This window comes from Delphinapterus leucas, chromosome 19, assembly GCF_059928025.1.
Source record: "Delphinapterus leucas isolate spDelLeu-1000000601 "Yukka" chromosome 19, BTC_Dleu_Yukka2, whole genome shotgun sequence".
NCBI classification, from domain to species: Eukaryota; Metazoa; Chordata; class Mammalia; order Artiodactyla; family Monodontidae; genus Delphinapterus; species Delphinapterus leucas.
The window spans coordinates 46,530,374-46,544,890 of record NC_143147.1 but is presented as its reverse complement, the minus strand read 5'-3'; the positions used below and the strand labels follow the sequence as shown (position 1 = coordinate 46,544,890).

Sequence of the window (14,517 nt, the reverse complement as noted above, 5' to 3'; positions counted from 1 at the left end):
GAGGACTGGGTGGTGGAGAACCAGCGCCCACTCTGGCCTGTTGCTCCTAAGCTGTAATTATTATTGTTTCCTTAGTTGGACAGCGCCTAGAAAATGCAGTTCGTAAAATCAGAAACTTTGTAGAATTAGATGGGACTTATGAGATCACCTAAGGACACTCCCATCCCTTCTTTTCTCAGCTAAACAGAGGCTTATTGGAGTGCCCCAAGCTACTCAATTAGGCAATGGCAGAGCCAGGACTACAGAACAAATCTAATTCAGTTCAACAAATGCTTATTGACTACTTGCTACGTGCTGGTTGCTGGGGATTCAGAAATTAATTAGACGTGAACCCTGGCTTAAGGAAATCAGAGTCTGATGGGGAATACAGACATATAAATAACTGTAGAAGGATCTAGTAAATTCTCTACTTGGCAGTAATGTACAAAGCTTAATGTCAGGGAAGTGGGAGAGCAATTAAGTCTGTTCTGGAATAAGATGAGAAGTAGATTGGTGAAAGCCAGAGAGAAGAACAGAGTTCTACAGTCAAGCCAGGAAGGGATGGTCAGAGATGATCAGGGATTCAAATATCTGGGTAATTGGACTAGATGACCTTTAAGATTCCCCCTTTTATCCTATCAATTTTCTGTGACCCTCTCTGGGGCCTCCACTCATTATCTGGGCAGATTAGACTTGAAATATTTGGAAAATTGGGTGGTAATGTTCACTTCTGAAGAAATGTTTCTCTTCACAGAGGCTTTCAAATATTTACACTTTTTAATGTCTCCTAAAATGACATACATTGACAGGTGGTATTTATGTTAAGGCTTACCAAATGCAGGAATAGTACTGGTGCCTTGGAATAGGCCCACAGTCCCCTTTCTTCAATTCCCAAATACAAAGAGCTCTTGAAAATGTAAATTTTCTAGTAACTTATTCGGTGACAAAACCTGTCCTAAACTGTCCTGAGTTTTCGTGTGTCTCATTTAGTGTGATTGTTTACATATTTTGCTGCAGAAAGGGTGTTATTTGCAGCATATATGCAAATTATTCCCTTTCCAAAATTCTAAAAAGTTATGAATTCTAAATACAGCTGGTCCTGAGGGTTTTGAATAAAGAATTGGGGACTTGTAATTTGAAACTTTGGTGTTCTTTTGTTTTTTAGCAAATACATTTCTCTTTCTGGTTTAGTAAAAGGTATGGTGTTAATGCTCAGTTGATAAAAGTTATCTTTATGGTTAATCATGCCTCAGGAGGCTAACAATTGACAAATAATTATTAATTTAAAAGATTTTTTTTTTTTTTTCCGGTACGCGGGCCTCTCACTGTTGTGGCCTCTCCCGTTGCGGAGCACAGGCTCCAGACGCGCAGCCTCAGCGGCCATGGCTCACGGGCCCAGCCGCTTCGCGGCATGTGGGATCTTCCCAGGCCGGGGCACGAACCCGTGTCCCCTGCATCGGCAGGCAGACTCAACCACTGCGACACCAGGGAAGCCCTAAAAGATGATTTTTAAAAACCTTTTGTTTTTGCATACCTATGAGTCTTCATGTGCAAGCCGCTCCCTTCCCCCCTTTCTTAAAGCACTTTTGCCATTCATGTGGAGAAACTTCAAAAGTAGATAAGAAAGAAGAATGTTACTCTTTTTCTCCTTAAGTTCTTTTGGGATCAGAGTTGTGGACCATGACATTTTGAATTAGTGTGTAGTTTTTAAAAATGTAATAGCTGTTCATGGAGACTTTGTACAAAAGCTACTCTGAATTTCAGTGGGGTCTAGTACTAACATTTTTCTCATTACCCTGGACTTTCTGTAAGTACATGGTTATGTCAACCAATCTGTTTTGAGTAGAATACTTTCCAGTTTGTGGTACTGACCTCCAGATGGACTTGTTTCAGAATTAACGATAATACAGTAAGAATTCTCTTTCTGTGTTTATTTAATAAGGGTGCATTATTTGTAGGTTGTTTCATTTAAATGCTCTCAATAAAGGAAAGTTGTCTGTGGAATCCTTTCTTAGGTTTGAACTTGGTGTTTTCAGTATCTCAGCTCGTTTTTTTCCCAGTGTTAATTCAAACCCACAGAGTAAATGTTTCTGTGCTAATGTTTGGATCTATGGTGTTACAGAGGAATGCAGGCAGTAGTTCAGATGGAACCGAAGATTCCGATTTTTCTACAGATCTCGAGCACACAGACAGTTCAGAGAGTGATGGCACATCCCGGCGATCCGCCCGAGTCACCCGCTCCTCAGCCCGACTAAGCCAGAGTTCCCAAGGTAAAAGGCGGCTTCCTTCTTCCTGGCCACACCTCACAGCTGGCTGGACATCACATTATGGTGCTAGTCACTGTGGAAACTGGTCCCATGTCTTGATGTTGATGACAGAATCTGGTAAAATGCAGAGTAAATGACTGCGAAGTATCAGGGTTTTAAAAATGGTTCTGTTGGGGGTACTGTCCAATTTGTAGACCCAAAGGAACTATGTCTGGTTTAATAGGTGTGTGACACATGTATGTCCTGAGTCATTTAATTTTTTATAGGTTACAGTTTCCCTATCAGTAAAATGAGAATGCTATCTTTTCACTTTCGTTAGAATGGTTTAGGCCTAGGGACTTAAAATAGTCTCTTGAACTTGTTATTATAGGAGGCCCAATACTTTTAAAGCCACGTTTAATTCTGTAATATGGTCAGGTACAGGTAATAAATATAAATAGTTGACCTAACTATCAACTGTAAATACCCAGAATTTTGCTGTGGTAGTAAAGAACAGAGAATCTTGGTGTCGGAAGGTTCTCTAGTGCAATGAGCTATCTGGGCTTAGATTTGGAGGGTACCCCTAAACCCTCTTGGCTCTGCTCTGGGATTCCCTGGGGAAGAAAGAAAGTTGTAATGAATACAGAAAGCTGATGATCAACAGGCGGTAATAAGTCAAGAGGGAAAATATAATGTACTTAGAGCGCTTAAACAGTGTTGATTTGGTTAGTGCTTTGTATAAGCATGTTGCAAAATGAGAGAAAAACATCTCTTCTTTCAAGCAAGAAAGTGGGAACATTCTCAGCAACTGTTCCTTACTTTATTTTTGAATCTAATACTTGAGCTGAAGTATAGATGTTGTCTCTTGACTTCTCAACTTTTAAGTTTTATCTTTTGGCATAATGGGAATATTGATAAATGGCTACTATAATTCAGGTACTATGCTATGTACTGGAATACCATGATAGAAAAATCATACTTCCTGCCCTCAAGGAGCTCACAGTTTAGTTCGGGATGTAAACTGGTATGGTAATGCATTGTGGAACGGGCTCTGAGAGAGGTTTGCATAGAGTACCGTGGAATCCCAGATATGGAAATCTTACGGGATCTAGTAGGAATTTACAAGTTGAAAGATGGGAAAGTGTTATTATAGGTAGAGAGTACAGTATATGCAAAGGAATGGGCATAAGTGTTCTTAGAAAGTATAATTGGTCATGCCCTGGACACCTGAAAGTTGTAAATATTCAAAATAGCTAGGAATTACATGAGCTCTGGGTCTCTTTCTCGTTCTACTTTATGACCACTGAGTCGCACAACTCCACGGGGCACCGTTCACAGTGTGGTCCATGTAAGATGACCCTCTCTAAAGCAAAATGTAGACTATCAGTACATTGTGAATGGAGCCCCCTGGACGTATGCAAACTGAAGACCTAGCTGTGTGCTAAGTTTTACACAAGAGTTGGAGAATTTCAGTTTTCTTCTTTGAAGAATCTGTAAGATATACATGTTAGGATTTTTTGTTGATTAAAATATGCTTTAACTTTAGCTCTGAATTTCTTTTATTCCTTCTTTGAGTGTCATCAGAGTAGAGATGAGAAAAGGCTACTGGGTGCTTCAGAATAGACTTCTCTATCCAAAAGAATTTTAAAAGTTGTAGTCTTGCCTTGCCCTTTACGAATCTAATATTATTTTGCTTTAGGGTATCAGATAGGGTAATCAGGAAGAAAAAAAAGAGATCCTTAAGGAAAGGAAATATTCGTATATTGATATACCTTTAGTAGTAGAGCATCTGTTTTCTGGTGGGTTAGAGTAAAGGAAGAAAGAGAGGACGTAGCTAATATTTATAAAGCACTAGATTTAGCTACCTAGGGATCATGTTAGGTGCCTTACATGAATTATTCCACTTATTCTCACACAAAATGTATGAGGAATATGTTACTAGTTTTGCCCCATTTTTTATAGATCAGGAAACAGGCTTGGCGAGATTAACTTGCCCAAGATGCCACAGCCAGTTAGTATGATGAAGTGGAACTGAATCACGTTCAGTCTTGATTCCAGAGCCTAAACTATTAGTTCCTTGTTGTATTGCATCTCTATACCTGATCTATTTTGCTTATATTTAGTTCAATAAAATGGATATTTTGAGGATTTGTTGGATTTTGTGAAATATGAAGAGGAGGGCCTACGTGCTAATAAGTCATACCACTGGGAAATAAAACAGATTTCCTTCTTTTTTCTTTAATTGTTTTATTGTTTTTAAAAATCGGGATCAGATTCCAGTCCTGTTCGAAATTTGCAGTCTTTTGGCACCGAGGAGCCTGCTTATTCTACCAGGAGAGTGACCCGTAGTCAGCAGCAGCCTACCCCAGTGACTCCGAAAAAATACCCTCTTCGGCAGACTCGTTCATCTGGCTCAGAAACTGAGCAAGTGGTTGACTTTTCAGATAGAGGTGAGTGGGTATGGTATGATTTGGACCCATTACAGAGAGGGTCTAGTCAGTTTCCTCTTAAGGGAGGCTTGGAGCCACTGCAGATAGATAGATGCCCAATACAAAATTCAGCTAGGTGAATGCTGGTGTGTCTGATTCCTTTTTTGTGTCTTGCTGAGGTCAAGTTTGGTACTCTAGTACTCTTGAGGTCCAGAGTAGCTGGAATATATTTGATTGGACCTGCAGTAGGCAAAGGGGACTGGGTACCTCTTACCCACAGATGAAGAAGGCTTAAAGCACATTTTCTTACAGCCATGCTTGTCAGTCCATTTATCTCTGAATTTCTGAAGAGGAGTGACCCATCAGTAATGGGGAATGGTAAGGTATTGAGGTTGTGATTCAGCAGCCCAAATCAGAGGCCTTAGATGAAAGGCTTTAGGCTTTTAGCCTGCCAACACCCCACGGCATGTGTAACTTCCCCAACCAGGGATGGAACCGGCGGCCCCTGCAGTGGAAGCGCAGAGTCTTAACCACTAGACCACCAGGGAAGTCTGGTCAGCTGGTTTGATGGAACCGTATTTACTTTTTAAAAAAAGTTTTGTTGCCAGTATTTGTAAAAACAAAGATTTCATGTAAAAACCTGAGTTACTAGTTTCTTTTAAAAAATGGAAAGCCCTAGGAACATTAGGTGGCCATTCACCACAGTAATAATTGGCTGGAACTGAGTAGTAGTTGTCCCCTTGAGAGGGACAGTCAGCTCTCGATTTGGCCTTGCTCAGCCCCGGTAGGCATTTGGTTTGCAACCCCTAATTTAGAGTTAGGTCCATTCACAGTCTCACACCAAGTCTGTTCAGTGTCATCCAGAAAGAACCATTTTCATTTATCTTCCATCCTGTGTATCTCCTGGAAGGAGAGTGGGGTGGTAATGTTTTTTAAAGATTTATTCCCATCCAGTTTTGATTACCCATGATTTGGGGCTTGGGAGAAACACAGATAAGTAAAATGCATTAGGTAAACTCCAGATGGAATTTTAGTCAGGATTTAAAGTTGCAAAAGAGGAATGATGTTATTAGTTTCACTTCATTTTCTATTTAGTTTTATGGCAGATAAGTGGCTAAAAGTTACTGGTTAAATCGTAGAAAGAGGGTCTTGGAAAGCCCATAAGCTCTTCTGAATATAATAACCCTCTAAATAAAATAAACCCCATTCATGAGTTCTACCAATTGCTTTTACTTTAGAAACTAAAAATACAGCTGATCACGATGAGTCTCCACCTCGAACGCCAACTGGAAATGCCCCTTCTTCTGAGTCTGATATAGACATCTCCAGCCCCAACGTTTCTCACGATGAGAGCATTGCCAAGGACATGTCCTTGAAGGACTCAGGCAGTGATCTCTCTCATCGCCCCAAGCGCCGCCGCTTCCATGAAAGCTACAATTTCAATATGAAGTGTCCTACACCAGGCTGTAACTCCCTAGGTAAGTGTGCCCAAGCCTCATGACACCCTGTGATACGTGGTTCTCTCTCCCTCTGGAATTAGGATCACCCAGAAATGTTTAGTGTTCCATTGCGACTTAGCTTCTTAGGGTCTTCAGTGATCACTCCTCAGAATAACTCTGAATTGCCTGCTTGAATAAAAGCATCTCTGGGACTTCCCTGGTGGCGCAGTGGTTAAGAATCCTCCCGCCATTGCAGGGGACATGGGTTGCAGCCCTGGTCCGGTAAGATCCCACGTGCCGCGGAGCACCTAAGCCCGTGCGCCACAACTACTGAGCCTGCGCTCTAGAGCCCACAAGCCGCAACTGCCAAAGCCTGCATGCATAGAGCCCATGCTCCGCAACAAGAGAAGCCATCGCAATGAGAAGCCCGCACACCACAACAAAGACCCAACACAGCCAAAAATAAATAAATAAATTTTAAAAATTTAGCCATTGAATGTGGCCACCAGGTTCAGAAGAAAAGTAGAACAGAGTAAGTTGCTGCTTTGCAGACCACCAGTACATTTTCCCTAGTATTTTATTTATTTGGATCTTTTCCTGATCTTACCAGCAGTTTCTTAGGTAATTTCAAGCCATTAAAATGCATAAGTAAAGCAAAAGTTCCCCTGAACACTATACCAGTTGTTACTCAAGGTAGTTGTTTCAGGCCTAAATTAATTTCCTTGAGATAAATAATGAAAAACTAAGAATAGACAGTACATAAACACTAGTACAAGAGATAGCTAATATGCTTTCAGACGGTAAGAGGATCTCGTTGCCACACAGCAGGAGAAGGAGTTTTCCTCAGCTCTGCTTGTTGCTCTCCACGCATCCTTAGATTGTTACTTTTATTTTAGGTACTGTGTGTAAGCAGTCGTTCAATACTTATTGACTGTTTTAAATTCTGGGGGTGGAGTTGTGAACATGTCAAATTCCCTACCCTCATGTAGCTTGTAGTCTAACCGGGGAAGGCAAAACAGATGTGTAATACATCAGCTGGAGACGTATGCTGTGAAGAGTAGGATACCGCACGTACACACAAGCGTGTGTGAGTTGGGAAAGCCACTCTGATATGCTGGTATTTGAGCAGAAACCTGAGATAAGTGAGAGAGTGAACCATTTGAGTATCTGGGGGATAAGCATTATGGTAGAGGGAACAGCAAGTGCACAGGGTCTGGGTCAGGAGAATGCTTAACCACTTTGAGGAGTATTTTTTTGGGAGGGTTGGGGGTGCTGCGCCGTGCAGCATGCAGGGTCTTAGTTCCCTGACCTAGGGATCAACCCGTGCCCTCTGCACTGGGAGCACGGAGTCTTAACCACTGGACATCCAGGGAAGTCCCTTTGAGGAATACTTTAGGGGCCAATATGCCTGGAGCAGATAGACCAGAATGGGGAGGAGGAGACAGACCAGAATGAGGTTAGAGTGGGGGACTAATTCTGTGTTATTTATGTCCTGGACTCAGCACCCTTAATGTGGTAGACCAGAGGGTAAATATAAATCTGTTGCATCACAGGAAAGTTTACTTGACTTTTGGTTTTAATGTATTGGCGAAGATTGAAAAGTATGAACCGGAGCTTCCAATATTATTCTGGATCCTGTTCCACTCTTCATCTTAGGCAAAACAGTGTCGTTAATTTTTTTTTTTTTGGTAATTTTGGTATGAAAGTAGGGTGTGCTTTTGAAAAATTAAAACCCTACAGGAGGTCTTGAGTGCTAAGTAAAAGTTCTCCTTCACTCATATCCCCAGAACCATGCCCTAGATATAAAACTACTATTGGTAGTTTTTTATGAATGCTGCTGAGTTTCTATACATACATAGCACACGTGTATATGTACATGTATTTCTTTTTTTGTTATTTAGAAAAAGGAAAGTATACAGTGGTTTGACATCTTAGATATTTATTGGCACTCAGAGGTCCATCTGTTTAAAGGATATAGAGAATTCCATTATATTGAAATTTCAGAAATTATTTAAATTGCTCTGTATTGATTGACATTTATATTGTTTCTCATTTTTTAACTTTTTTTTTCTTAAAGCTATTTTGAACAGTACTGTAATTGATAGCCTTGTATGTATGTATTTTGGTGTCTCTAGAAAATCTGTTGGATAAATTCATAGCAGTGGAATTGCTAGGTCAATAGAACAGCTATCATTTTTAAACTTTTAATATAGACATATTGGTTGTAGCTTACATATTACAAAATAAAGCAAACTTGAATAATTTATTCAGAAGTTACAGATGCATAGTATCTAAAAAGCTTGCCATAGCAGTGATACTTTACATTTTGTACGTAGTGTTTGATCAGTGTGTCTAAGATAAATGTGTGGATCTCTAAGATTACATTTTAAATAATATAGTCCTGGAGAAATGGCAGCCTGCATATCATATATTAATTCCCCTCTCCCCCAGTACTTGGACTGTTTTTACCCTTTATTTATTTATTTTTTGGCTGCGCTGCAAGGCTTGTGGGATCTTAGTTCCCCGACCAGGGATCAAACCCAGGCCCTTGGCAGTGAGAGCACAGAGCCCCGACCACTGGGCAACCAGGGAATTCCCTGTTTTTACCCTTTAAAGCTTACTCTGTAAATCTTGTATAATTTTTAAATCCCTTTTAAATGTCTCCTTTACCCCAAGAAAGATAAAGGTTTTTGTAGATTTGCAGTTTAGCTTAGCTAACTTATCTTTTCATCTCATTAGCCTTGGCTCATCATCCCTCTCAATCTTAGGTGTTTGATAAACCTTTTGATTGAAGGGACATATAAAAATGAAATAATCAATTCTCTGTGTATTTTCACAAACCACAGGAGAAATAGAAAAATGAAGAGATACCCCTTTAGATAAAATGAGCTTTCTGTATTGTTTTTCCTAATATCTTCATCTTCCCTTCTTAAGAGGGCCTTGTGCAAACTTCCTGATTAAAAGTTTGATTATGTATTTTATAAATGAATGAATGAATAATATAAAAGTTTGATTATAGAAGAAGGCTAAATCTTTAAACAAAACCAGCCACCCCTCCAAAAGAATGAATATATTTAATCTGGTCCAAAGTTATCAAGGTATGTTTCCTTATATGATAGAAAAGGCCACTTCCTTCTCCATTTTTCATAAGTTTCTTTTGATTTTTGAAAGAAGTTCAGGGGCTTCCCTGGTGGCGAAGAGCTTAAGAATCCGCCTGCCAATGCAGGGGATACAGGTTCAAGCCCTGGTCCAGGAAGATCCCACATGCTGCGGAGCAGCTAAGCCCATGTGCCACATCTACTGAGCCTGCGCTCTAGAGCCCGCGAGTCACAACACCTGAGCCTGTGTGCCGCAACTGTTGAAGCCCGCGCACCTAGAGCCTGTGCTCCACAACAAGAGAAGCCACCCGCAATGAGAAGCCTGTGCACCGCAACGAAGAGTAGCCCTCACTTGCCACAACTATAGAAAGCCTGTGCGCAGCAATGAAGACCCAACGCAGCCAAAAATAAATAAATAAATTTGTTTTAAAAAAAGGACTTCCCTGATGGCACAGTGGTTAAGAATCCACCTGCCAATGCAGGGGACACAGGTTCGAGCCCTGGTCCAGGAGTATCCCACATGCTGCAGAGCATCTAAGCCTGTGTGCCACAACTACTGAGCCTGCGCTCTAGAGCCTGAGAGCCACAGCTACTGAGCCCACATGCCACAACTACTGAAGCCCACGTGCCTAGAGCCCATTTTCCACAGCAAGAGAAGCCACCGCAGTGAGAAGCCCGTGCACCGCAATGAAGAGTAGCTCCTGCTCACCGCAAGTAGAGAAAGCCCACGCGCAGCAACGGAGACCCAACACAGCCAAAAAAAAAAAAGTTCCATTCAGATTGGATAACATTGCATAACAGAAAGGAAAGTACTTACTATACGTATGACTTGATCAGTTTAGCATAGGAAAGTTAAATTCCACCAAAAGAAAATATTCTTGCTTGTAACTTTGTGCTTTTTATTCTTATTTACTTATTTAAATTGGTTTATTTTATTTATTTTTGGCTGCATTGGGTCTTCGTTGCTGTGCGCAGGCTTTCTCTAGTTGCGGTGAGCAGGGGCTACTCTTCCTTGTGGTATGCGAGCTTCTCATTGCAGTGGCTTCTCTTGTTGCGGAGCACAGGCTCTAGGCGCACGGGCTTCAGTAGTTGTGGCTCGTGGGTTGTAGAGCACACACTCAGTAGTTGTGGCACACGGGCTCAGTTGCTCTGCGGCATGTGGGATCTTCCCGGACCAGGGCTCGAACCCGCGTCCTCTGCATTGGCAGGCGGATTCTTAACCACTGCGCCACCAGGGAAGCCCAACTTTGTGCCTTTTAAATAAGTTTATGGGCTTAGTGACATTTTGGAATTTGAGAAAGAATTATCAGAAAAGAAGGAACTATAATTTATACTGAATATATGCAAGTGTGTTCAAAGATTGCTAGATCCAACCTGTGGAAGAAAAAAAATTATTGTGGGTGCAAGTTATGACCCTAACAGCACTTACCTTTGATGGATTTAATCTGTAATCAGACATGTATGTGATAAAATGATACCGTAAAAAAAGGTAGAGAAAAATATGACTTTACAAGCTTAAATCTTTCATCTTGAGATTAAGTTTTTTCCTCCTTTAACAGGACACCTTACAGGAAAACACGAGAGACATTTCTCTATATCAGGATGCCCTCTCTATCATAATCTCTCAGCTGATGAATGCAAGGTAATTGTATTGTCATTTATTCAACATATACTTACTGAGTGCTTACCATTTGCCAGGTACTTTGCTAAACAATGGGGATACAGTGTGAACAAAATGGGCAAGGTCCATGTTCTTACATTCTAGAGGAGGAAACATAAAAAACAACTGTGTTTAAAAAAAAAAACAGACAAATGAATTATTCTACGTAGTGAGTGTTTTGAGAGAAATTAACAATGAGATTATCTATGGAATATTTGGAACATCATCCTCCAAGTGCTTTGATATTTTCTGTTGAAAATTATCTTCAAAGATTGCTAGGGACCTTTTCCACTAAGGAATAATTTGCATAAGCATGTGATCTCAATATTTATGCATTAGTTTCTCTTCTTATAAATCTATGAGGACATTTTGCTTTTTAAAAATTTTTCAAAATTCTTTTCCTCTTTCTTTGTCTGTTTCTGTGAAATACTTTTCTTTTTGTTACTCTCAATCACACCTACTCTTGGCTAATTCTTGTCTTACATTCTTGAAAAATATAGTTCTGAATAACCTTTGGGGTTTGGAATAATGGATTTAGGAGTAGAGCCTAAGATCCTATTTTGTATGTTTCTCTATGGGTTGTTGCTACCAAGGAGGAACCAAGAAACTAATTATGGGCAAGCAGGAGTTGAAAATGTTACTAATTAAATGCACTGCTCAGGTAGTATTTGGACAGGTTACCCAAGTTGGTTAGACCAAAGTATTAATTGTCATTTTTGTAGTTGTTATTTTGCTAAGAAGGCCAGGATAACAGGTTTATTCCTGTTTGGGCCAGTTTCCTCCTGAGAAAAATGAGATTCCCCAGCTAACATTAATTCTCCCCGATTCAGAAATATGTTCTCTTATTTACAAGTAGACCACAGGAGGGAAAGTTCCGTTCTGTGTTGTGTTTAGTCTTTCAGCAGAGTAGTATACTTCCAGTGCTCACGTGGATTTTGAGGTTGTGGATACTCACTCTTCCCTTCCCTCATCCCAGATCTCTAATATAAGCAAGGCAGTTTCTTCTGCTCTCTGTAGAAGTGGTAGGTCTTCCCATTATCTTCCCATTAGTGTGAGACCAGATCAAAACAGGAACAGCTCTTCCAACATCTGCATCAGAAGCTGACAAGTCATTAGGTGCTTCTTTCTCTGAAAATAACTGTGAACTCTGGTTTTTGAGAGTTGTCCGTTACCACTTGTCTTTAAATATAACGATCTGATACTATGGATGGTTTTACATAAAAGTCTTCTTAAGGTATAACTTTTTAAATTGTTGGCTGATAGCAGTATGAACATGTTGCCTTAAGCAATTTATTTTTAAAAAAGAAAAAGAGGGCTTCCCTGGTGGCGCAGTGGTTGAGAGTCCACCTGCCGATGCAGGGGACACGGGTTCGTGCCCCGGTCCGGGAGGATCCCACATGCCGCGGAGCGGCTGGGCCCTTGAGCCGTAGCCGCTAAGCCTGCGCATCCGGAGCCTGTGCTCCGCAACGGGAGAGGCCACAACAGCGAGAGGCCCGCGTACCGCAAAAAAAAAAAAAAAGAAAAAGAAAATTTTCAGTGTGGGGAAGAAAATTCTGAAAAAAGGAACGCATTTCCTGTACTTTCCTGTTTTGTGCTCTTTTTCACAAGGGGAATCAGGCTCAGCATAATCCGTCTTTACTACTGGACCATGTGCTTGTGAGGATCAGGAGAATTTCTGAAAGATACATACTTTTATTACATTTAGAATCCCAAATGGAAAGATTAGGCTAATTCCTCACATTTACTAAAAACCCAGAGTTTTTAAAGTACTTGCATGTACAGAATTGCTCTGAGTTTTCCAGTAAATGATTGCAATCAGTGATATTACCATTTTATGTTCAGTCAAAAGACTGAATTCAATGAGTTTACATTTTCATGGGGGAAGGCAAAATCAACATATAAAATTAGTAAGCAATTAAGAATTTCGTGTAGTGGTAATGTTGTGAGAAATGAAAAGGTTAAACAGAGTGACTGTTTTGGGGGTGACAGGGTATGGCCGTGCTTTTCCTTGGGCTGTGGAGAAAGACATTTTATCTGAGCCATGGGTGATGGCAAAGAGGCAGTTAGTTGTGTCTAGGTCCTGAGGAGAAGTATGGGCAAACACAAAGGCCGTGAGACAGGGATAAACGGTTGCATTTGAAGGGTGGAAAGTAGGCCAGTGTGGCTGGAATGTGATGGGAAATGAAGAAGCAGGATCCATATCACGAAGGACCTGTAGGCCTTGGCAAAAGGGGTATGTTTGTGTTCTGATGGCCGCGGGAGGCATTCGAAGGGCTTTAACAGAGGCGTGGTGTAGTATCACAAACACTGTTTAAAAATCACAGCTTGCTGGTATGTGGAGAGTGGACTGGAGGGGGCAAGAGTTGACAAAGGGTAGGTAGGCTGTGTCTGAGGCTTAGGCAGTAGATGGCGGCCTGGTTTAGTGTCATTGTCAGTGGAGATGGTCAGAATTGGTTGGACTCAGGATATGTTTTGGAGGGGGGCAGCCTGATAGAGTTGCTGATGAATTCATTGTGAGGTGGGAGAGAAAGAGAACAGTCAAGTGTGACGTTCAAGTTTTTGACCTGATCAGTTGTTTAGAAAGTGTTGCTATTTATTGCTACAGGGAAGATTTGGGGTGGAGCGGATTTGTGGGAGAGTGTCAGTCACTGTGTTTTGACCGTGCTGAGTTTTAGTGTTGACGTAGAATAGGGAGTTGGATATGAGTCCTCACTGCCCAGAAGATGAATTTGAGACTTGGAGAGCTAATGTGATTTGTCTAAGGTCATAACTACAGAGTTAAGTTTCTCTGTAGACTTGATCCCAAGTATCTAACCTTTTCTTTGTACTTCTTTACTCTGTTCTCGCACTTCCTCACACATACTGTTGCGCAGTGGAATGAGCACAGAGGCTCAGAGTCATCAGACTTACTTAAAATCTTAGCTTTACCACCACCTAGCTGTAATTTCACTTCTCTGATTCTCGGATAATGGCTGAGAAAACAGAATGTGAAGCTTGCCGTATCTATTTCTTATAGAGATTGTGATACTAAATGTGAAGATCCTTTGAAAGTAAAAGTACAGTGTAAATTCAAGGGATTACTATTGTATTCTTGCACTTTAAGTAAACATAGTCTTAGAGGCAGGTGGATTGATTGACGTTGTTGATGGTTGCAGGTGAGAGCACAGAGCCGGGATAAGCAGATAGAAGAAAGGATGCTGTCCCACAGGCAAGATGACAACAACAGGCATGCAACCAGGCACCAGGTACGGGCCTTGTTAAAGCTCTGGCCATTTACAGTTGGAGAGCCAAGTCTTGGATCTCCTCCGCTCTGTCATGGTCTTTAGGTATATCCATGCCTCGTTTTCTATGCTGTGTCTGGATAACTGGTCTTCGGTCATAAACTTAGAATCGTACTTTTTCCAAATAGTGAATTTTCAAGAAAAAAACTTCTACCTTATAAAAGAAGGAATCGTGCTACCTAGAATAATAATAATAATGGTAGTAATAATATTAGTAATAATAGGTGATCTTGATTATTTGAAAGATTATACTTGCTGCTCTATTTCCTTATTTGCATCCATTTTCTAACCCATTATAATTTACTTCCAGGCCCCTCTGCTCTGGTGGTATGTTTCCAATGTCACCAGTAACTTCCTTAGCATTTGACGCTTGTTGTTTATGTCA

At 40.8% G+C, this 14,517-nt stretch overlaps 1 protein-coding gene across 2 annotated transcripts in view; it reads left to right on the top strand.

Annotated features, from left to right (window-relative positions):
• Positions 1-14,517, top strand: part of KAT7 (lysine acetyltransferase 7) — a 45,917-nt gene that overhangs the window by 839 nt on the left and 30,561 nt on the right. Inside the window, exons 2-6 of one of the 2 annotated variants that reach the window (XM_022557841.3) lie at positions 2,102-2,249; positions 4,499-4,675; positions 5,893-6,132; positions 10,751-10,833; positions 14,007-14,096. In XM_022557841.3, coding sequence (XP_022413549.1) covers positions 2,102-2,249; positions 4,499-4,675; positions 5,893-6,132; positions 10,751-10,833; positions 14,007-14,096 — 738 coding nt within the window. The remainder of the gene's footprint in view (positions 1-2,101; positions 2,250-4,498; positions 4,676-5,892; positions 6,133-10,750; positions 10,834-14,006; positions 14,097-14,517) is intronic. The other variant, XM_022557843.3, reaches the window with a different exon arrangement.